The sequence below is a fragment of the Sphaeramia orbicularis genome, chromosome 17 (assembly GCF_902148855.1).
Source record: "Sphaeramia orbicularis chromosome 17, fSphaOr1.1, whole genome shotgun sequence".
NCBI lineage: Eukaryota > Metazoa > Chordata > Actinopteri > Kurtiformes > Apogonidae > Sphaeramia > Sphaeramia orbicularis.
Genome location: NC_043973.1, coordinates 26,909,873 through 26,932,250, shown reverse-complemented (window position 1 = coordinate 26,932,250; position 22,378 = coordinate 26,909,873). Strand labels below are relative to the sequence as shown.

The 22,378-nt window shown below is 42.0% G+C and overlaps 1 protein-coding gene across 2 annotated transcripts; it reads left to right on the top strand.

Annotated features, from left to right (window-relative positions):
• The first annotated feature begins 15 nt into the window (after positions 1-15).
• klhl14 (kelch-like family member 14) lies at positions 16-21,858 on the top strand. Of its 2 annotated transcripts, none has more exons than XM_030159371.1 (9): positions 16-86; positions 5,021-5,921; positions 7,941-8,062; positions 11,350-11,439; positions 13,324-13,402; positions 13,603-13,793; positions 14,767-14,925; positions 20,224-20,381; positions 20,518-21,858. In XM_030159371.1, the coding sequence occupies exons 2-9, from the start codon at positions 5,044-5,046 to the stop codon at positions 20,656-20,658; spliced, it is 1,818 nt and encodes a 605-aa protein (XP_030015231.1). In that variant the 5' UTR covers positions 16-86; positions 5,021-5,043; the 3' UTR covers positions 20,659-21,858. The 2 variants fall into 2 exon arrangements, with proteins under 2 accessions (XP_030015231.1, XP_030015230.1); XM_030159370.1 differs by lacking the exon at positions 16-86 and adding an exon at positions 3,559-4,177.
• Positions 21,859-22,378: the final 520 nt, after the last annotated feature.

The following is a 22,378-nucleotide window of genomic DNA, read 5'->3' as shown; positions in this document are numbered from 1 at the left end:
TCCATGGCACAGTGGCCTCCTGCGGCCCCTCCACACTCTGGGTCTCCACCATAGCCTTGGTCCCAATAGCCCGGACTCTCCCTCAGGTGAGTCTCCACACCACCCCCGTGCCTCCTCCCACCTGAACTGCACAACTGGTATCCTTTTGTCATTTGAGAATGCCACACACACACACACACTGTACACACACACACGCTCCCGTACTCACTCTGGAGGGGACACCGCCTGTTCCTTTCTGCTCACCTCCCGGCTGCCGGCTGACTCTCTGAGCCGTGTCTGTGGTGGCTACGCCATGTGTGGGGATCTAGGGGTTTAAAACAGCAGGCCTCCCATACTCCCATAATAGCAAATATAAGTGCCTCCAATTTATTACACAGTGGACATTTTATGAATCATCTTTGAGTAACTTTCATCTGATATGACAAGTACATACTAATCACTCCAACTATTAAATTACATGTATATATAAATATTTAACCATATACACATCAATCAACACTTGTCGTCATGTGTTCAAAGTTATAATTTCATCCCAGAGAATTGGAAGCTTCTGGTAGTCTCACCTTAAATTTCACTGATTTAAATTACACGTGCTTCAAGTTGACTCATTTGTTCCCCTCATAAAGAAGATATGCTCAGGAGACGATAAAACCATTGGAACAGACAATTGAAGTCAAAGTTACTGAGAGTCTGTAGCTGCAACTCTTCCAAAAGCCTCTGATCCTATGAAACACTGTAAAAATACTGATTCTAATCTGTAGTCATCTCACATTAGAATATCACTTGACTCAATTTTGTGTAACCTCTTCTAAGATCACAGAAAATGCAGGGAAAGAGACATCGAATAAAGGAAAAGCTGCTTATGTTTGTACATTCAGTTAACTAGAGGAGTCTTCAATTCAAATGTAACCACCAGAAGCCTTATTATTAAGGATTTACAGTAACATGCAGTTTCAATTAATATTATCTTTATAAAGAGGCTGCCTGCATCATTTTCTGTTTTCTCCCTTTTTTTAATATTTTAATCAGGGGGAAAAAAAACCCTTTAAACTATAACAGTCAAACCAACACATAAATTACAACTTTCACTTTATAGGTTGCCATACCACACCACACTTAGTTAACAAAATATTTTACAAACAAGATGATATCACCCTCTCCATGATATTAATATGATATGTTCTCTGATCTGTAAACAGCTGGTTATCTTGCTTTTCCACGATAAGAGAAAGTGCTGAGGATTTACGCTTGGTGAGCACATTTGGGCTGAATCTTTCACACGTCACAAATTGCAGATGGGAAGCAGTGATCTTGAACAGCCGATCACATTTCCGTGACCATCTGACACCTTCCATTTAGGAAAATAATACTTTCTATCTTAGCATACCCCTCTGCAGCAGCCAGCAAAAGGAATTATGCCTGGTAGACTTTGCTATTCACAACTTTGGAGCTTCTCCTTTGTTTTGTTTCATTGCACTGATTAGATTAAATGTTCACTCTTTAATCAGTTATTCAAGGCCACAGTATGTCTCTGTGTTGTTTAGTTTTATTTGTTATGTCTTGTTATATGCACCAAAATGCAGTTTTACAAACAATAAAAACATGCTTTATAAAAGGCAGTTATGTAGTATCTTACAGAGCACATATTGATTTAAAAAGACTAAATGAGAGCAATGCATTACATAGATGGTAAGTATTTAGGCTCATTGTGAACCTGTCTGTATGAGTACACTGTCTTTATCTCTGTATTTATGCCAACACTCTTCCCCTTACGTTTTAAGACATCAGAAGAAAAAAAAAAAAATTAAGATCCATAGAGGTAGATAAGGTATCTGTGTAATATGACAGATAAATATGAGTCGGGTTAACTGGTACAGAGAGTTGTAAATCACTGTAGTGTGATTCTTTGTCTCAAAGGGTTTAATTAGTCTAGAAATTCTTCTCTTATCTGATGACCCCCCTCCCTCTGCACACTGCAACAACTTACAACCATAAACGCCCTGCAATCTGAAGACCAGTGGCCTCAGGAGACTGAGTTGCTACAAAGAGCTGAAAGAGTTGGAAATGGTCATTTTATTGCGTTAGAATAGCTCGCTCGAGACTTGGGTAATGTAGTGCTAACTGAGTGCTGGTAAAGATAACAGTATGTGACTCTAAAGTGAAATACAGCGGACTACTGTAATGCTCTGCAGTGATGAGTCCTTTGAAAAGAGATGGTAAACAACCATACAGTCGACTTCTAACACCCCCATGTATGTGTAAACCTATATATATATATAAATGCAGGCAGTGTAGTGTGCTTGTCAACTACTCAAACATCAAACAATGTTTGGTTCCATCTATTATTAATGCTATCTATGTGTGGCCTGTTATTGCTTGACGCTAGCATGGTGTTGCTCTATTTCATAGTACATGAACAAACCCATTTATCCCTATCTGTCATTTTGTAACTTGTGAGGTATCTGTCACTTCTGGTCCCATGGGATTCCTGTATGTAAGTTTTTTTTACTCTAATTGAGCTCTTTATTTAATTGACAGTTTATTCTGTCCTAATAAGTCATTTCTAACTGTTTTGATTGGATTGGCAAGGATGTGTTTTTGCTTTGAGAGGATTTGTGTTACTAACCAACTTCAAATACATATAAAGTCAGTCAAAACCCAAGTTTAAGTCACAGATAGTGCATAGAGAGAGTTGATGGGTGTGTGTAAGCTGGAATTGAAGTCTGTGAAGTCATTGTAAAGGGATATGATCCTGGTTAGACTCAAAATATAACATTAGAATGTGCAGCTTTCAGTTTGTTTTTATTGGTTAGAGTTAGGTTATACAGTCAGGTTAATATGCACAGTACACAAATTGAAGTCTAATTGCCAGTGTTTTACTCATCTGTCAAGTAGTTGGCATGTGTATAAGCCAGTCTTGTACCTTCAGGAGGTTTTGTGAAACTGATGTGAATGCATGTGGCATCAGAACATTCAGCCAGGTCATTCACAAACTACTGTGCACTGCTGGATGTTGTATTAGGTTTCCACCCTTTGTGTTTCCAGGCCTGTAGATATGCCTCAAAGCGTGAAACAATGAAAAAGTAATGACTGGACAACGTAATTGTACACAGAAATGCTGCATGTTATCTTGGATTTTATTGTTGTTCATATTGTACAACTTTACATCACTTTAGGCATATGTTGAGGTCGTGTGTGTCCTGCTGCTTTTCTCACACAACACAGTATCAAAGTATTTTATATGCATTAGTTTAACATTATAAACCAAGTCTGGACATATTGGTGCATATGGGGTTTTTTTTGTTTGTTTTTTGGGGGGTTGTTTTTTTTTATAATTTTTTTTTTTATCAAAGATGCAAAACTTGAGTTTGTGTAGAGCACCTTCTTTTGAAGGACTAGTAGGAGCAGAATGAGATGAGGGGTTATTTTGGCGATGGAGATTAAGGCAGGGGCTTTTTGTCATTTGTGCGAGACAAGCCATTCATCCATCCAGTTCACAGCCAAAAAAAGGCTGGTCCCAGAAATTAGCAGTTTCAGCTCAGCAGCAAAGTCGTCGGGCTGTGAAGGCAGAGAGAAATTGACTAATTAGCAATGCGCACTAAAACTTGACGGTTCTCTCTATAACAGCGAGGGAAAGACTCGGTTTTTCTCCCCCTTTCTCTTTTCTTTCTTCCATAGATGTTTGAAATCGCAGTCATTTACGCTCGACAGTTTTTACAATAGCCTTGAGCCATAATTTTGCGAGTCTCTCCAGCATCCATACCCCTGCATGGTCTCTCTCCACCGGCCATGCACGACCGTTTCTCTCCCCAACCGTGGATTTCCTATTACTCTCGTTACGACTCACTGAGCCCCAGGCCCAAGGATAATGATGTGTTGTTTCTTGGTAGCATAATTTGTCACACGTATATTTCTTCTTCTTCTTCTCTTGCAGAAAGCACAGCTCCCTCTCACACACTCACACACTTCTTGTTAATTCAGAAGAACAAATGATCAACGTCAACAAATAAGGTGAAATAGTGACTTTATGAGTTGGAATCAATGGTTATTTTGAGACACCACCGACCATAGACTTTCAAGGAAAGGATATTTCTTAAAAGGAGAACAAAGGGATATCCAAGTCAGATTATTGGGAACCTGAAGCTTACTTTCTTTTTTTGTCAAGAGCTGAAGTCAGGTAAGTTTGGCTCCTTCTCAGGCAAAGCTGCTCTCATCATTTAGTTGTGACAGGCGCTTTTAGGGAATCTGGCGACAACGTTACAGCACGCGCGTGTCAAGTTTATCCACATTACGCACGCGAGAAATAGGTTTTTGTAACGCACGAGAAACAATAGATATGCCGTTTGTATTGAACTTTAGCGAAAGCTGCATTTCAATGAATCCGTTCGATACTCACGTCCGTTTAACTCAGGTTGGCGAAAAGCGAAACGCACCCGTGCCGCTGCTGACGGCTCCGAGACAAACTAATTGCTTTTGTATGACTCCGTAAATCTGTGCGATGTGCAATGTCCTGGTCGTGGGGGTGTGCAGCCTGACAGGAGAAGGGACGAGTGTTAGCTGGATGCTGCGTGTCATCCGCACGCCCTAGCGGTGCTCTCCTCTGTCCGTATCCGACAACTTCAGCCGCGTTGCCGGGGGAAAGCGCCGCAGCATCTCCGTATCCTCCGGTTTGTTTTGACAGCGCCCTTCAAAGCTCAGCATCCATTTAAATCATCTGGCTCTTCAGTGGAGAATGAACACGAGTGGCACGCTGTGGGAACTACTGCGTTTTTGTTTGTTGCTTTACGACCAGAGCTCAAAGTTGAAAGTGACTGAGTCCGTATTGGACGTAGATCGTCGCCGGCTGGTGTGGCATGATGGTTGTTCTCCGGTGGATGGACGGCCGATGTGTTCACTAACTTATTCAGGGAATCCTATTGTTTTGTAGTAGTTGACTTGTAGTTGACTGATATCACCTAAGGTGGTTTGTGCAAATAAATGACCTGAGGTAAATGGCTTGCATGGTTTATTTGTTGCCTAGGTGGCGTTCACAGTCAGGAAGTCATGTCCAGATCGGGTGATAGAACATCCACCTTTGACCCAACACACAGTGACACCCTGCTGCATGGGCTCAACCTCTTGTGGAGAAAACAGCTTTTCTGTGATGTGACTCTCACTGCCCAGGGACAGCAGTTCCACTGCCACAAAGCTGTGCTGGCATCCTGCTCCCAGTATTTCAGGTCTCTCTTCTCCTCCCATAATGTGATCAACAACGAGGGCAGCAAAGGAGACCAGGGGAGCAGTGGGACCCCCTCATCCTCCCCAGATGACAAGCTGGTGACCCCCAGCGCCAGGCCTATTAATAACCTGGTACTCCAGGGCTGTTCCTCCATTGGACTACGATTAGTGCTGGAGTACCTGTACACTGCCAACGTGACTCTTTCCCTGGACACAGTGGAAGAGGTTCTTTCAGTCAGCAAGATTCTAAACATCCCCCAAATTACTAAGCTCAGTGTGCAGTTCCTTAATGATCAGATCTCTGTGCAGAACTACAAGCAGATCTGCAAGATTGCTGCCCTGCATGGACTGGATGAGACCAAGAAGCTGGCCAACAAGTACCTGGTGGAGGATGTGCTTCTGCTGAACTTTGAGGAGATGTGTGCCATGCTAGATGCTCTGCCACCCCCGGTGGAGTCAGAGCTGGCTCTCTTCCAGATGTCAGTCCTCTGGCTGGAGCATGACCGCGAGACTCGCATGCACTATGCGCCGGACCTTATGAAGAGGCTGCGCTTCGCCCTTATACCTGCTCCAGAACTGGTGGAGAGGGTGCAGTCTGTTGACTTCATGAGGAGTGACCCTGTGTGCCAGAAACTACTCCTGGATGCTATGAACTACCACCTGATGCCCTTCAGGCAGCACTGCAGGCAGACCACAGCCAGCAGGTGAGAGAGGAGACAGACAAATGATTTAAAAACAGCACAACATACAGACAAGAGTTCACACACATACACACATAGACAGACACACACAACATTTAGCTGTTAGCTGTTATGAAGTGACTGAAAGGCGATTAAATGCCTCCTACTTGTTAAATTTGAACAAACTGCTGACTCAAGGATTGCCCGCTCATTCTAATATTGGACACCTCACTGTCTAGTCCATGTCATGTAGGTGACCAGTCAGAGGTGTGGGCTCTGAGGCCCAGTCAATGAACATTTCATCTGCTTCATATACTCTATGCTTAACTATATCCATATTTAGAATATTACCTTTAGTTTTACTGTCGACATTTTACTGTAGGAAAAAAAAAATCATTTTTTATATCCTCACACATCTGTGTAATTGCTCTCTAATCAGTGTTGACAAGATGCGGCAAACTAGATAAAGGTTATGCATTTTGATTTGGGGCAACTCTCATGAATGCAATTTGAAATGGTGTAATTATATTGTTAACACAATTACATGGTAATTACATAACAGCTCTGCTATTAGTTCACGGATACTCTGGCTATTGATCTGACAAAACAAATTCAATACAGTTAGAGGAATTTTGTCTCATGTGACTGTTATATTTTATCATTTTTAATGCAGCTTTCATTTTTAATTAGAGAGATCATAGGTTGGTGTATATTATTCAGTAGAGACACGTGTTTGTTATACTCTTACAAAGAAAGGCCAAGTTGCATGGTTTGTTTCCATGTTCATCCTGATCACCACTCTAAGGAGCCGGTGCGTAGGCAGGTGTTGTCAGTAAGTTGATTGATTGATGTTGCTGCTGTCAGGTTTTGTTTACAAAGCTGACTGTACTTAGACAGTCACGGATGAAAATATTGAAAAGTGACGCAATCCCTCTTCAAATTGATAATTTAAATCTACCAGTCAAGGAAAAGTGTAGCTGATGCATTACACAATCTCTAAACTTGAAAATCTAAATTCACCCACAGAATCTGAAAGTACAGCTGTTCGTACATGTATCTATTTTTTCTATAGTCCAATAACATATCTATTTCCACATATGGACCTAAATGAGCAAAGGATAAGGAATCCTCATAATTAGTTTCACATGCCACTGTTTCTCTCCTCTCAATTAATCACCATTATCTATGTCCAGGGGCTCATTTGCATATGAATAACCCCAAAACACTTCCGAGTGGGCCAGCAGCAGAGAGAATATACCGAGACAATGGTGATGGTACCCAAGCATAAAAAAGTAAAATATGAAAAAGGAAAAAAGGTGACCGTGTCTGAATATAAAGGCCAGTTACTCTTAATCTTCTCCTGCATATTGTGATTAATTGGAAGATTTGTGTTAAAATCCATTAAGAGCCAGATAATGGTCATTAAAGTACAGTAAAGTGTGTGGCTTTGAGGTTATATATCATATACAAACAGCAAGAAATATGTCACCACTGGCTCAGGGATGTCACATGAATCATTGCAGCCAATGAAATAGAGACATTGTATAGACAGGTTTATGTACTCAATTGCGCTTTTAGCCTCCAGCATGGCACCCTGCAGGACTGTCCTCGCTTCACAGCTAATTGAAAGGATGTCTTTAGAGTACAATAACCATTCAATAACACATCAAAAGGATAAGTACTCTGCTGCACAATTCTTTGCTAATTGTAATAACTGTGATCATATAATGTGTGATTAGTAGTCTCAAGTTCAGTTGTTGCTCTCAGACAAAGGACGTTTATTTCTTTATTCAGTAACTTATTCATTCACTCATTCAGGTAAAGTAGTGAGTGATAGTCAATTAATAGGATGTGTAATAATGCAGTGATAAATATACACATACAGCACTTTCCTTCTGTTTAAGAAAGGGAAAATGTTCAGGGTAAGGTTGTGCTTTTTTTTTTTTTTTTGGACTTGCGCTATTTTACTTCATAGGTTTATACTTGTTTAGTTCTGTGTTTTCTAACTCTTGTCCACACTCCTACACTTCTTTGACATTACAGAATCCGTTCCAATAAGAGAATGCTGTTACTGGTGGGTGGTTTGCCTCCTGGACCTGATCGTCTCCCCAGTAATTTGGTCCAGTACTATGACGACGAGAAAAAGACATGGAAGATCCTCACAAGTGAGTAGCAAGGGCTTTTTTTTTTTTTTTAACCTGAGGCATCTTGTGTTAGTGGTTTTTATGATGAGAAGTAGTTGTTCCTATGGATGACTTTAACACAGGTTAATTTCCACGGAAAATGAGGGAAGGAGTTCCCTAAATCCTTCAGGTAATAATGTATCACTATCACTTTTAATATAAGTTTTTAATCAGAGCGTGACTTCACAGCACTGTGGAGTTTCATGCCCGGCTTCCCTTGTTTTTGCTGAAATATGCTAGCAAGATGCATGATGAGATTTACTTGAATCTAATGATCTATTGTGGCAGAACTAAAACAATAATGAATGATGTCTTTTTATAAGTAGCTTTTAAATATAGCTTAATTATTCACACACGTATGGTCAGTGCATACAATTAAATTATCCTATACGCAGTAACGCACAACATGGAGTTAACCTGCAGACCTTGTAATGGTATTGACATGGGGTTTATGTAAGGTAACGTTAATAATGAGACAACTATGGTCAAAAGAATGCAGCAGCTACAGTGTTGACACAGACATTCAAAAGCATATACATATAATTTAAATTAGTTGCACAAAGTTTTACAGAGAAAATAAAGATCTTTTCTTCTTTTGTTTTAGGATATAATTTGTTTTTTTACTTCATATTATCCCATTGAAGCCAATTTCACAACAAAAAAAAGTCTTTGTAGTGAAAAAAGGGATTGCCCATTAAAAAAAAAAAACCCATCTGTAATATTTTTAAGGTAGCATCTGCAACATATGTACTCTTTTTCTCTCTGTCGTCCATGACCTTTTAAGGCTCACCACTATATTGCTGCCATGTTGCAAAGGTCAAACAAGAGCTAATGGGAAACCACATTTGTTCTTTGCATCATCATTGCTGGATGTATTGAGTTTTTGTCCTTTGTTTTGGTGCGAGCCATAGCTCAGCAGCGTCTCTTCATTTGTACACATTAGCTATAGGTCTTTTCTCTGTCAACCTAACCCTGTGCTCTTTATACTCTCACTTCATGGTACAAGTTTTTTACCGGATCTTGTGTGATGTTTGTGTTCCTGCGTCCGAAAATCACCAGCGGTCTTGGACGTGGTTTCCCGATTCATAACATTTCTTGGCAGCCGTGTGGCATTTCAGCTCATGTTTGGCCAAATTTATCAGGAGGCATTCTACTAAAGGAGGCATGCGTGCACAACAGCCTGAAGCTCGCTGGTGTCTATATTGTTATTTTCTCATTAAACTCACACTCATGGGTATAAACTGCAACAAGCAAAAGGTCAATAGGGATTTCCATCACTCAAAACTAAAAAGTTAACACTCAAATGGTCCGTGGCCAAATGGAAGGACAAAACTGCAAAATCATCCCCTTAACACATCAGTGACCATCTGATGTAGCTTCCACACAATGGATGTGGAATAGAAGATTATTAACATTCAATCATAACTTTTCAATGAGGCGAAACCTGAGAGGGACAGGCTTTGATTAAGACATTCATCAACACAATTTGGGGAGAATCTGATCCCTCTCGTCAGATATCTACTGCTTGGTGATTCCAGTGTAAAGTTTGCCATCTAGTGTACCCACAGCAGCGTGGACGAACACAAGACAAAGGCAGACACAGACTCAGCCCACGGTGCAGGACTGTTCTCTGTCTCTGTGTTTATTTAAACCAACCTGATATTAAAATCTCACACTTGGAAAGGGACCTCATCTACACAGTATGAGCTAGAACAAAGGAATTCAGCTCTGTGGGATGCAATTGTAATGGTGTTAAAGGCACGTCAGAGCTCAGCAGCAGTGGTGCATTAGCTGGAGGAATCATTCAACCGACCCCAACTGTGCCTCTATGCAGAGGTTTCTGACTCCCTCTAGTGAGCCCTAGAGCTCACTGTCGACTGGAGCGATGGCATCCATCTCAAAAAGGACGTGTTTGTCCTGCCTTCCTGTGGGTGCTCCCATGGGATCAGTCGCAGGTGGAGGTAATAGGGAATTAACTGGTCAATTATTTAATAGGCAAATATAATCACTGTCTTTTATCATTATTTTTATTTACAGTACAGGGTAATGAGAGCAGCCTGTGTTGTTTTAGCCCCTTATCCACTGTTCACCTGTAGAAATACAGAGGAAATGCCCCAAAACCTCCCACTACTTTTCATTATGTAGCCTGTGACATACTGTAAAGCAATAATCTTCTTTTCACATGGGTACAAGATGATTTTTAGTATGAGTACAAGTCACTAGACATCATATAAAAAGCCACCCATCCATGTCCTATATACTGCTGACTGAATGATAATGTAAATAGCATGTAAGGGAATTTGGCAGTCATATGGCACTCGTCTTTGAGGTGCACTGGAGGCAGGCAACCTAATCCCCTCGTTCAAGATAAAGCCGTGTTTAGCGTATGTAGTATTAGTTCCTATCTGAGACTCCCCTCCCATAGAGGACCGGCACATGTCAGCCAACCAGAGTGAGATTGCAGGGAGAGGCCAATTGGAAAGAAATGAGATTCAAGGCTGTCTAATTTTGCAGCAACTGTGATCCATCAGGCGGTGGGGAGGTGACAGTGGAAATGACTGATGGAGACAGACAGGTGGGTTTTAACATTTCACTGATTTGTGCTCAAAAAGCACCGGGCCTGAGATTTATTGAGTGAACACGATCATGTTCATTATGACTGTCACCTAAGACCATTTCTCTACATCTCAATGGGGTCACTTCAGCAAAAAAAAAAAAAAAAAAAAAAAAAAAAAAAATGGAGAGGAGCACAAAAACATACACAAGGGAAAAGCATCCACAAGGGGTCCTGCTGCAGCTGTGGGCTTGGAGCTGGTTTTACAGTCCTGTAGTTTGACACGATGAGCAGTATGATACATGAAACATAAACTGGAGCACTGCGAGAGTATTTCTTTACAGTATTTACAGACACAAAAGGTAGGTAGGTAGGTAGGTGGACTGACAGAATGTTATTGCAGTGACAAACAGTAGTCTGTTCTCTGTCTCAACTTTGATTTGTTCCAGTTTGAGAGTCAACAGGCTTGATTCCCCACAAGAAATCACTTCCTGTAGACGGATGATTGGAAAGCAAGAAAACAAAAGCAATAAAGCAGGGGAAAATAAATCACAGTGACTCACACTAAGGATTGTGAAATAGATGTCACTGAGAAAAAAAAAAAACATTTATGAGGAGTTTTGTTAAACTTACAGACATTCAGCTTGACATTATAACAACCAATAATAATAACCCCCCAGACCCACTCACCTACAGTATTTTGTGTCCTTTCTAGTAATGCCTTACAACAGCGCCCATCACTGCGTGGTGGAGGTGGAGAACTTCCTTCTACTGCTGGGTGGAGAGGACCAGTGGAACCCCAACGGTATGCTAACACCACGCATTGAACATCTTGCTTCGCAGCGATTTCACACCACAGCGAGTTTGTCAGTGTTTACTTCATTTAGAGAGCACTCTGCGTGAGTTTACGTAAGTTCAAAGCAAATCAGTGTAAATGTAACACTTTCCCAGAGCCAGATCAGCTCTGAGTGGACAAACAGCACTTGTCAAAAACTGGCACAAAAAGCACAGAAATGTTTGTAGTGTAGAACTATTCGAAGTGCTTTTTTTTTTTTTTTTTTTTTTTTTGTAAAATGGTGGTAACAAGTCACCATAGAAACAAAGACTGTAAATGATCAAAAAAATCCTTACCCTGATTGTGAAAAACTCATTCTGCTCAAAAGTGATAATTATACAGTGCTGCGCATATCGGAATCTGTGGTAATCGTCAAGCTCTAAATGTAAAAGAATCAACACAGAGGCAAAGCACATCATCATGTTGCTTTTCAAAGATATTAACCTCCAGAACTTTATGATTATGAAATTTCAGTGAACACTTATGAAAGTGAGGAGGAAGTGAGCAACATCCTTTTCATATTCATGCTGAAAAATAAGCATGAGCAAGATGTTTACAAAGTATATGTTCTATATCAGGGGTGTCCAACTCATTTTAGTGCAGGGGCCACATTCAGCTCCCTCAAGTGGTTCAGACCAGTAAAATAAGAGCATAATAGCCTATGAATAATAACAACCTAAAAAAAAGGAAGAAAAATAAGTGTAATTTTAATGATATTATACCTCAACTTATCATCTATACATGTGGATTACGGATCAGATCTAGAAAGGCACAAAATATTTACTAACAGGCGTAATATTGTTAAAATTGCACTTCATTTTCTTTAGATATTTTTTACTTAAGATCATATTGGTCTATATGTGGAACCTGGACTAAAACATCCTTGACTGTTAATATCTTAAGTGGAATTTTTACACTTTCCATGCGCCGGATTGTAACCTTTGGCGGATCTGTTGTGGCCTGTGGGCCACATGTTTGGAATCCCTGGTCCAGAGTTAGAAAATGGATTTATTTGACTTAAAGATATTTAATTCAATCACTTTAAATTTCTGCTTAATGTTTTTGATATATAAATAAAGTTTCATGATATTTTGACAATTAAAAAGTTGTCTTTGTCTCAACATTCGCTGACTAGAAACTATTTGTACTGTTGTTGTACTTCTGTGAGTAAAGAGATGAGAAAAGTGGAAAGAAAGAAATGACGCCTAATATTGTTTAACATATTTACATTTCTTGCCAGTAATTAAAATGTACTGAAATTATGTAGTAATTATGAAGTAAATCTGACATTTAGTTGATGTAAATGAATTTGTGAAATACATTGCTGCCCATAAAGTTAGGAAAAAATATTTTTACCTCTTCTCATGTAATAATTGTGACGATGTAATTTATTCTTGATAGATGAAGTGTAACTGGGACTCAGTATGTAATCATTGCACCCAGTCAAAGGTGATTACTGATGTGTGTAAATAGGAATAAAAAGAGGAATGTGACTGAAAACAACATTATTCCAACTTTATGGGCAACAGTGTATTTAGTAGTAGTTTCTAAGTAGTATATTTTCAACAAATATCTAAGATTGAATCCACTTTTATTAAGAATTAATTTGGTTGTTTTACACATTGCATTAATGTAAAAAAAAAATTAATATTTTACATTATATCTAATCAATGTTAAATAAACATTAGCCACATTTTTACATTGAAGTGCCACCATTTGCATTTATGAGGTGTGTTTAGAAGGTTTATGCTTTATACTTTATTATGTTATAACTGAGCCATACTGTGCAATAACTTAACTACTGAACCCCTTGAATCATTGATTTTCATTTTTATGTTGATTTCTGTTTTGCAGGAAAGCACAGCACTAATTTTGTGAGCCGCTATGATCCGAGGTTTAACAGCTGGATTCAACTGCCTCCTATGCAGGAGAGGTTAAAGCCATTTCAGTTTTTGTAGATACAATTCAGTGTTTTGCTTTGTTGTTGTTGTTTTTTTTTTTGTTTTTTTTTTACCTAAATGCATTCTGTATTTTTTTCAGTTTTTACCCAACACAGAAATTATGCACAAGCCTTCAAATGAATCTTGTCATAGCTGATTTAATGATGTTGTCTGGTTGACACTTCCTCCTCAGGAGAGCCAGTTTCTTTGCCTGCCGCCTGGATAAGCACCTGTACGTGATTGGTGGTAGGAACGAGTCAGGCTACCTCTCCAGTGTCGAGTCCTACAACCTGGAGACTAACGAGTGGAACTATGTGTCGTCTCTGCCACAGCCTCTGGCTGCCCATGCAGGAGCAGTGCACAATGGCAAGATTTACATCTCAGGTCAGGAGAGGTTTTTTTTCTTTTTTTTGGAACAACTAACCCTTTTAGCCTACTGCAAATAACTTCATCCATGGACGGTAGAGAGTGTTGTTTTAAAAAGTTACTTGTTGATCACTACTCAAATGTTTTAAACAGCTCTAAAAAGTGAATGGCACAACATATAACAATATTAATCATTTAATCACCTTTATTACATTTGCCTGACCATGTGTGATTCCTTCAAATGGAAATGATCTTCGACTCAGGAAACTATGTGTCTACTTATAAGTACTCAACAAACTAAACAAATCCACAAATATACAACACAAGAAACAGAATGAACAACAAAATTTTAAGAGCCCTCTGCAAAAACTGCAAAGGCAACCCACAGATAATACAGACTTGCTGATTCTATCCTTTGTTTTAGTGATACTTGTATCATCACACCAGTGCAGACAGACAAACTGAAACCCTCCTCTTCCACAAGCCACCTATCACTGAGTCAGCACTGAACATTATTATAATTTGACTATTCTACAGTGTTATTATGCAAGATTCACATAGACACTAACCTTGAGAGGAACCTGCATTTGAATAGAGATGCTGAGGGATGAAGCTATTAATTTGGACTCATCTAGAACTGGAAAATAACAAAAAAGCAATACTTAGAAATGCAGTTTATAAAGTGTCATTAGATTTCTCTGCAGTACATGATCAGTTAAATACAGAGGGAGGAATCTATAATCTGTCATCGGTACTTATGTTGAGTAGGGTGTGCATTCATGAGAATAAGAACCCTTCTAATTATACAATTCAGCACTAAATCAATACATTTAATTCTCTGACATATTTCAAGACTTATGCAATTTGAAGCTAAGTCAATTTGCCCCTCTCTCGTCATTCCACGAGCATCCCCTATGCCATCTTTATATATAGGTACTGTATATAAGATTGAAGTAAAAGCATAGATACATTATGTGTTTACCTTTTACAGGAGGAGTGCACAATGGAGAGTACGTGTCCTGGCTCTACTGTTATGACCCTGTAATGGATGTGTGGGCCCGGAAACAGGATATGAACACAAAGCGCGCCATTCATGCCCTAGCTGGAATGAACGACCGCCTTTATGCTATTGGTGGAAATCATCTGAAAGGCAAGTACTTCAACATTTTCAGGAAATGTACAAAAGGACAAAAAAAACAGGTCAAGATCGATTTTTTTCACTGATGTGAAAGAGATGCTGTCATTATGCAGCGACAACCACAACCTTCATTACACTGTGTGAACTGTAGTCCTACTTCTCTTTCATACTTTTATAATTGATTGTAAGTTTATGAGAACATGGACAAATAACAGAATGACAGCCCCATGTTGTGAATGTGTGCTTGAATGCCTGCATTATGAATAGGCAAAATGATAAGCTGATGTTGCATTTAGTCTTACACTGCTAACATTTCAGATTCAGATTATGAAAACAGTTCAGACTGATGGAGGAGATGTTCAGATAGAGACCAGAAGAATAAGACAAGGATGAGTCTAATCCACATGACACTGTTTCATTTACCAGTTTCCCTTTGTATTTGCCTGAACACTGTCTTATCTTCTGGATAAGCAACTGTACAGTTTATAATTTTACTCTGTCGCAGTGGAAAGATGAGAAAATAAAGCAATCTCTTTGGTTATGGCCAAAAAAATGTGGCCCTGTGATGGACAGTTAGAGAGGTTCAAAGAAGGCAACCAAAGACAGTATCTTAGAGAGTGACTGCTGCTGCTGACGTTTACTTAACCAACATGAATGTACCATGAAATTATGTATTAATCAGTGGGACAGGTGAAATTCTTTTCCCCAGTCAGGACTTGATCCACACTCCTCCTAGTCAGTTTAGACACATTGTAGTGGTAAAGCCATGATGAGCTTAGCTTCATTGTTTACAGCTAACGCAGGCAGACAATGTGCGTTGATTATGTTTAATTGTATCTTTGTGTCATAGCTTGCGATTCAGCTGATTTTTTCATCTTGCACAGTCTGCATATGTGTCATACGTAGGGCTGGGCGACATGGAAAAAAATCATCCATCCATCCATCCATCCATCCATCCATCCATCCATCCATCCATCCATCCATCCATCCATCCATTTTCTTCCGCTTTATCCGGGGCCGGGTCGCGGGGGCAACAGTCTAAGCAGGGATGCCCAGACTTCCCTCTCCCCAGACACCTCCTCCAGCTCTTCCGGGGGGACCCCGAGGCGTTCCCAGGCCAGCCGAGAGACATAGTCTCTCCAACGTGTCCTGGGTCTTCCCCGAGGTCTCCTCCCGGTGGGACATGCCCGGAACACCTCCCCAGGGAGGCGTCCGGGAGGCATCCGAAACAGATGCCCGAGCCACCTCAGCTGGCCCCTCTCGACGCGGAGGAGCAGCGGCTCTACTCCGAGCTCCTCCCTGGTGACTGAGCTCCTCACCCTATCCCTAAGGGTACGCCCAGCCACCCGACGGAGGAAACTCATTTCGACCGCTTGTATCCGGGATCTTGTCCTTTCGGTCATGACCCAAAGCTCATGACCATAGGTGAGGGTAGGAACGTAGATTGACCGGTAAATCGAGAGCTTCGCCTCTCGGCTCAGCTCCTTCTTCACCACAACAGACCGGTACAGCGACTGCATCACTGCAGACACTGCACCGATCCGTCTGTCAATCTCACGCTCCATCCTTCCCTCACTCCTGAACAAGACCCCAAGATACTTAAACTCCTCCACTTGGGGCAAAGACTCCCCACCGACCCGGAGAGGCCAGACCACCTTTTTCCGGTCGAGAACCATGGCCTCGGATTTGGAGGTGCTGATCCTCATCCCGCTCGCTTCACACTCGGCTGCAAACTGCCCCAGGGCACGCTGAAGGTCCAGGTTCGATGAGGCCAACAGGACAACGTCGTCTGTGAAAAGCAGAGATGAAATCCTGTGGTCCCCAAACCGGACCCCCTCTGGCCCCTGGCCACGCCTAGAAATTCTGTCCATAAAAATTATGAACAGAACCGGTGACAAAGGGCAGCCCTGCCGGAGTCCAACGTGCACCTGGAACAGGTCTGACTTACTGCCGGCAATGCGAACCAGGCTCCTGCTTTGGTCATACAAGGACCGAACTGCCCTTAGCAAAGGGCCCCGGACCCCATACTCCCGAAGCACCACCCACAGGATATCACGAGGGACACGGTCGAACGCCTTCTCCAGATCCACAAAACACATGTGGACTGGTTGGGCGAACTCCCATGAACCCTCGAGTACCTGATGGAGAGTATAGAGCTGGTCCAGCGTTCCGCGACCGGGACGAAAACCGCATTGTTCCTCCTGGATCCGAGGTTCGACTATCGGTCGGATCCTCCTCTCCAGTACCCTGGAATAGACTTTCCCAGGGAGGCTGAGGAGTGTGATCCCCCTATAGTTGGAGCACATCCTCCGGTCCCCCTTCTTAAAAAGGGGGACCACCACTCCGGTCTGCCAATCCAAAGGTACAGTCCCCGACTGCCACGCGATGTTACAGAGACGTGTCAACCAAGACAGTCCCTGCACATCCAGAGACTTAAAGTACTCAGGGCGAATCTCATCCACCCCCGGTGCCCTGCCACCGAGGAGCTTGCCAACCACCTCGGTGACTTCAGCTTGGGTGATGGACGAGTCCACCTCTGAGACCTCAGCCTCTGCTTCCTCCATGGAAGACGTGACAGTGGGATTGAGGAGATCCTCCAAGTATTCCTTCCACCGTCCGACAACATCCCCAGTCGAGGTCAGCAGCTCCCCACTTCCACTGTAAACAGTGTTGGTGGCACACTGCTTTCCCCTCCTGAGGCGCCGGATGGTTTGCCAGAATTTCCTCGAGGCCGACCGATAGTCCTCCTCCACGGCCTCCCCAAACTCCACCCAGACCCGAGTTTTTGCCTCCACAACCGCTTGGGCTGCAGCTCGCTTGGCCTTCCGGTACCCATCAGCTGTCTCAGGAGTCCCATGGGCCAACAAGGCCCGATAAGACTCCTTCTTCAGCTTGACGGCATCCCTTACTTCCGGGCTCCACCACCGGGTTCAGGGATTGCCGCCACGACAGGCACCGGAGACCTTGCGACCACAGCTCCGAGCAGCTGCTTCGACAATGGAGGTGGAGAACATGGTCCACTCGGACTCAATGTCCCCAGCCTCCCCCGGGATCTGGGAGAAGTTCTCCTGGAGGTGGGAGTTGAAGACCGCGCTGACATCGGGTTCTGCCAGACGTTCCCAACAGACCCTCACAACACGTTTGGGCCTGCCGAGTCGGTCCGGTTTCCTCCTTCGCCAGCGGATCCAACTCATCACCAGGTGGTGATCGGTTGACAGCTCTGCCCCTCTCTTCACCCGAGTGTCCAAAACACGCGGTCGGAGGTCTGATGATACGACAATGAAGTCAATCATCGACCTCCGGCCTAGAGTGTCCTGGTGCCAAGTGCACTTATGGACATCCCTGTGTTCGAACATGGTGTTCGTTATGGACAAACTGTGACTAGCACAGAAGTCCAACAACAAAACACCACTCGGGTTCAGATCAGGGAGGCCATTCCTCCCCATCACCCCCCTCCAGGTCTCACTGTCGTTGCCCACATGGGCATTGAAGTCACCCAGGAGAACAATTGAATCCCCAGTCGGAGCACCATCCAGCACCCCTCCCAGGGACTCCAAGAAGGCCGAGTACTCTGCACTGCTGTTTGGCCTGTAGGCCGAGACAACAGTGAGGCACCTGTCCCCGACCCGAAGGCGTAGGGACGCGACCCTCTCCAACACATGGCGGCTGAGCTGAGGGGCTATGAGCAAGCCCACGCCGGCCCGCCGCCTCTCACCGTGGGCAGCGCCAGAGAAGTGGAGAGTCCAGCCCCTCTCGAGGGGTTGGGTTCCAGAGCCCAAGCTATGTGTGGAGGTGAGCCCGACTATATCTAGACAGTATCTCTCAACCTCCCTCACAAGCTCCGGCTCCTTCCCTCCCAGCGAGGAAACATTCCATGTCCCAAGAGCTAGACTCTGCGTCCGGGGATCGGGTTGTCGGGCTCCCTGCCGTCGACTGCCACCCAATCCACAATGCACCCGGCCCCTACGATTCCCTCGGTGGGTGGTGAGTCCACCGGACTGGAGTCCACCGGACTCACCACCCACCGAAAAAAATCATATCACGATAATTTTTTTCATATCAGATTATGTCGATATGTATCACGATATAAATCAAATCACTATTTTTGTCAAGCTTAAATTTACTGTTATTTGTGGAGACATCAGAAGGTTATTTTTGATTTAAATATGATTTATTTTTTTGTCAGAGTTTGAACATGACAAATGTGCTGAAGAACATTATACAACTGTTTTAGATCAATTGAACAGGTACATACAGTATATTTAAAACTAAACTAAAAGTCTGACCAGCAGGCAAAAGCCTTCAAGTTTAAAAGAGAACACAAACAAAACAGCCCATCTTCACGAAATAATACCAGGAGTATATGCGTGGGGTGTGTTCTGTAACTGCCAAAACTACTGTAACTGGCATAAACCAAAAGTGAAACTTAACATGCTTTGACCATCTGACTCCCTGCTTCTACGCCGCTCCCTACTTATCAGTAACCTGGTCGCCCCAGTTCTCGGTCAAATTTTCTGCAAGAGAACAGTCATTATCTCCCGCTGCAGCCCAAACATCAGCGTGTGTGCTGCAGCTGCTCTTATACCTGTGCTGTGTGCGTCAGGCTCTAGTGTGATTGGTTTGTTGTGGCGCTACTTAATTATGATGAGCTGTTCTTACATCTGTCAAAACATGGATGGTTGAATTCAATTGAAATTGTATCGAATATGTATCATTTCTATTGAGGAAAAGTTATTTCGCGATATATATCATTATTGTTTTATCGCCCAGCCCTAGTCATACCCATCTTTATTACATCCATATCACACAGCGGCTACAGATAAACTTATGAGAAAATCAAAACCGCATAATCTGTTGGACACTTTAGGGATGCGCTGATTGTGGAATTTTTGGCTGGTACTGATACTTAAAATGAAAATTTGGCCGATAGAGGTAGCTGATGCTGGTGCCAGTGTTTGTTTTGTTTTGGTTATTATTATACAAGAAAATAAGCACATATCTATAAAAAAAGGTTATTTAATTTTAACAGTCTTGGAGCCATAATTTTATCCAAATATCTGTCACTGTTGGTGAATTAACTGTGTATGCATTTAGCTGATAATGGTCATAAAGATAATATGAGCAAATGCTGTACGATACTGATGTTTGGATGATATATGTCTGCATGTCACCTTCAAGAGACTCCAGAAATGAAGGCTTTTTCTAAGTTTGACCAAGCTCCACTTATTTTTCTATTATTTATTAGCAATATTCAGACTTAGTCATGTCTGCTAACTTCCATTTTTAAAATCCTTTTTTCCTCTTCCTCAGGTTTCTCCCATCTAGACGTGATGCTGGTGGAGTGTTACGACCCGAAAGCGGACCAGTGGAACATCCTGCAGACGCCCATCCTGGAGGGTCGCAGTGGCCCTGGCTGTGCTGTTTTGGATGACAGCATCTTCCTCGTAGGGGGCTACAGCTGGAGCATGGTACATAATCACACAACAGATCGAGATTAAATTCTTCTTGACGTTTTTGCACTTTGTTAAACTGTGTTTCTTCCATGGCCTAGTTAAAATCTAAACACCACCAAGAGAAAATGACTGAATTTACCTTTTTCCTCAGGGGGCCTATAAGTCTTCTACCATCTGCTACAGCCCAGAGAAAGGCACATGGACAGAGTTAGAGGGAGAGGTGGCAGAGCCTTTAGCGGGCCCAGCCTGCTCCACCGTCATACTGCCGGCCTGCCTTCCTTTTAACAAATGACAACTAATCCAACTGACAGGCGACGAGGGCGAAGAGCAGCAAAGTGATTGGGTGGAGGACCATCAATAAGCAAAACAGTTGTCAACAACCTCCAGTCAGGTGACGGAGGTGTGTATAAATATTATTTTTTTACAGGTTTGACCAGAGCACTTTCGTTATTCCCTACTGAAGGTTTGAAACAAAAGAGAAAAAAAAGAAAATTGTGTAACTCATGTATTTAAACTCATCTGTGTTGAACTTCTGAGAAATGGTCGGTTTCATATTTGATTTAATTTAAACTAATAGTAAGTGTTTTTGGCTTCTCTTCTATAGCACGCATAGTGTTGACTGAATTATAGCTTTCAAATCCATTGTATCTTGTATTCAGTAGAGGCATAATTCCAGCAAAATGCAGTGTTGTTTCAAGGACTGACACTGAGATTAAAAGTGGTCAGTCACAAAACGTCCTGGAGTGAAGTTAAACTAGAGCTGGGTGAGTAACATTTAATTGTGACGATCAAAGTGTAGGAAATATTCTTTATCCGTCACGTTATCACACGTTTTTCTCTGGGTGAACTGTGCACTTTTCCTGATTTTTCACCCGGGCTGATCAATATGCAAGTATTTTGTCGTTTTTTCCCGAAAAAGAGAAGCGGGAACATTTCCAGAAAACATTTTCTAACTACAGCTGCCGTTAATAAACAAGCATAGATGAGTAAAAATAAGTTGCACAAAGTTAGTTCACAATTAAATGATGACGATCTATCACCCAGCTCTATCATTTAACTAATTATCTCCCCAGGCTGAAGTCGTGTTTCTGTATAACTTGTTGAACAGAGAGTTTGTTACAGGTTATCTGCTTGACAGAAAAAAAGAAACTTGCCAAATACTTGTGGCAGTCTTCATGCTGCAACAAAAATTGATTCTAAATATTAGTATGACACACTAATGTTCATGTTAGATGGTACAATCAAATTGTAAATGCTAACCAATGTATTTATGGGTAGCATGTTTGGGTGAACAGACAAAGAGGACATGCGTTTGGTTGTTTTTCCTGTACAGGTTAACAGGCCTGTTTATGAGGCCCAATAACAAATACCAGGATGGGATACTAATCTTCCACATATGAAAAGTAAACAAGCATCCAGTTGTCCTTAATGCACTAATAGTGAACTTTTAATTCAGCAAAGTTCACAAAAATGTAAAATGAATGTGGTGTTTTAAAAAAAAAGGTTATCTTCAGTGCAAATGAATCTAAGTCTGGTCTAGTCTGCGTTATTAGGATCAAAAAGGTGACTCTAAATATTGATGCAGTACCTGTTGAATTCTGTAAAGATTTGTTGATTTCATTCTTGTACATAATCGCTTGCAGTGAAACATTTTTGTGCACTCAACCTTGGATTTATTCTCAAATCCTGTTATGTCCTTTGCATTTTAGAATATGAAAATAAATCGACTCTTGATGATTAAAAAATCTTGTTCTTGGTTGTTTGACATTCGAAACATAACTTAAACGTCAACTTTGTCAGCCTCAAAAAGAAAACTCTCCTCACAGCCACGATGTAATTGATCAAGGAAGACAGCATTCCACTGTGTTTATTAGAACATGTTTTGAATAGATTCACAAGTGCAGCTGCCTGTGATTTTTAACCAAATGCAACCACCAGAAGAGGGAAAGTCACTCACTGTGCACAAGAAATCACTTCATTTTAACCCATGAAGACCCAAACAGCCACTGGCA

What these genes read in the sequence shown, in the direction of transcription:
- klhl14 (XM_030159371.1), top strand. Translation starts at nt 5,044, where the DNA reads ATGTCCAGATCGGGTGATAGAACATCCACCTTTGACCCAACACACAGT. An exon ending in GACATGGAAGATCCTCACAA is followed by an intron (nt 8,063 to 11,349) that starts GTGAGTAGCAAG and finishes TGTCCTTTCTAG; the next exon opens with TAATGCCTTACAACAGCGCC. An exon ending in CTGCCTCCTATGCAGGAGAG is followed by an intron (nt 13,403 to 13,602) that starts GTTAAAGCCATT and finishes CTTCCTCCTCAG; the next exon opens with GAGAGCCAGTTTCTTTGCCT.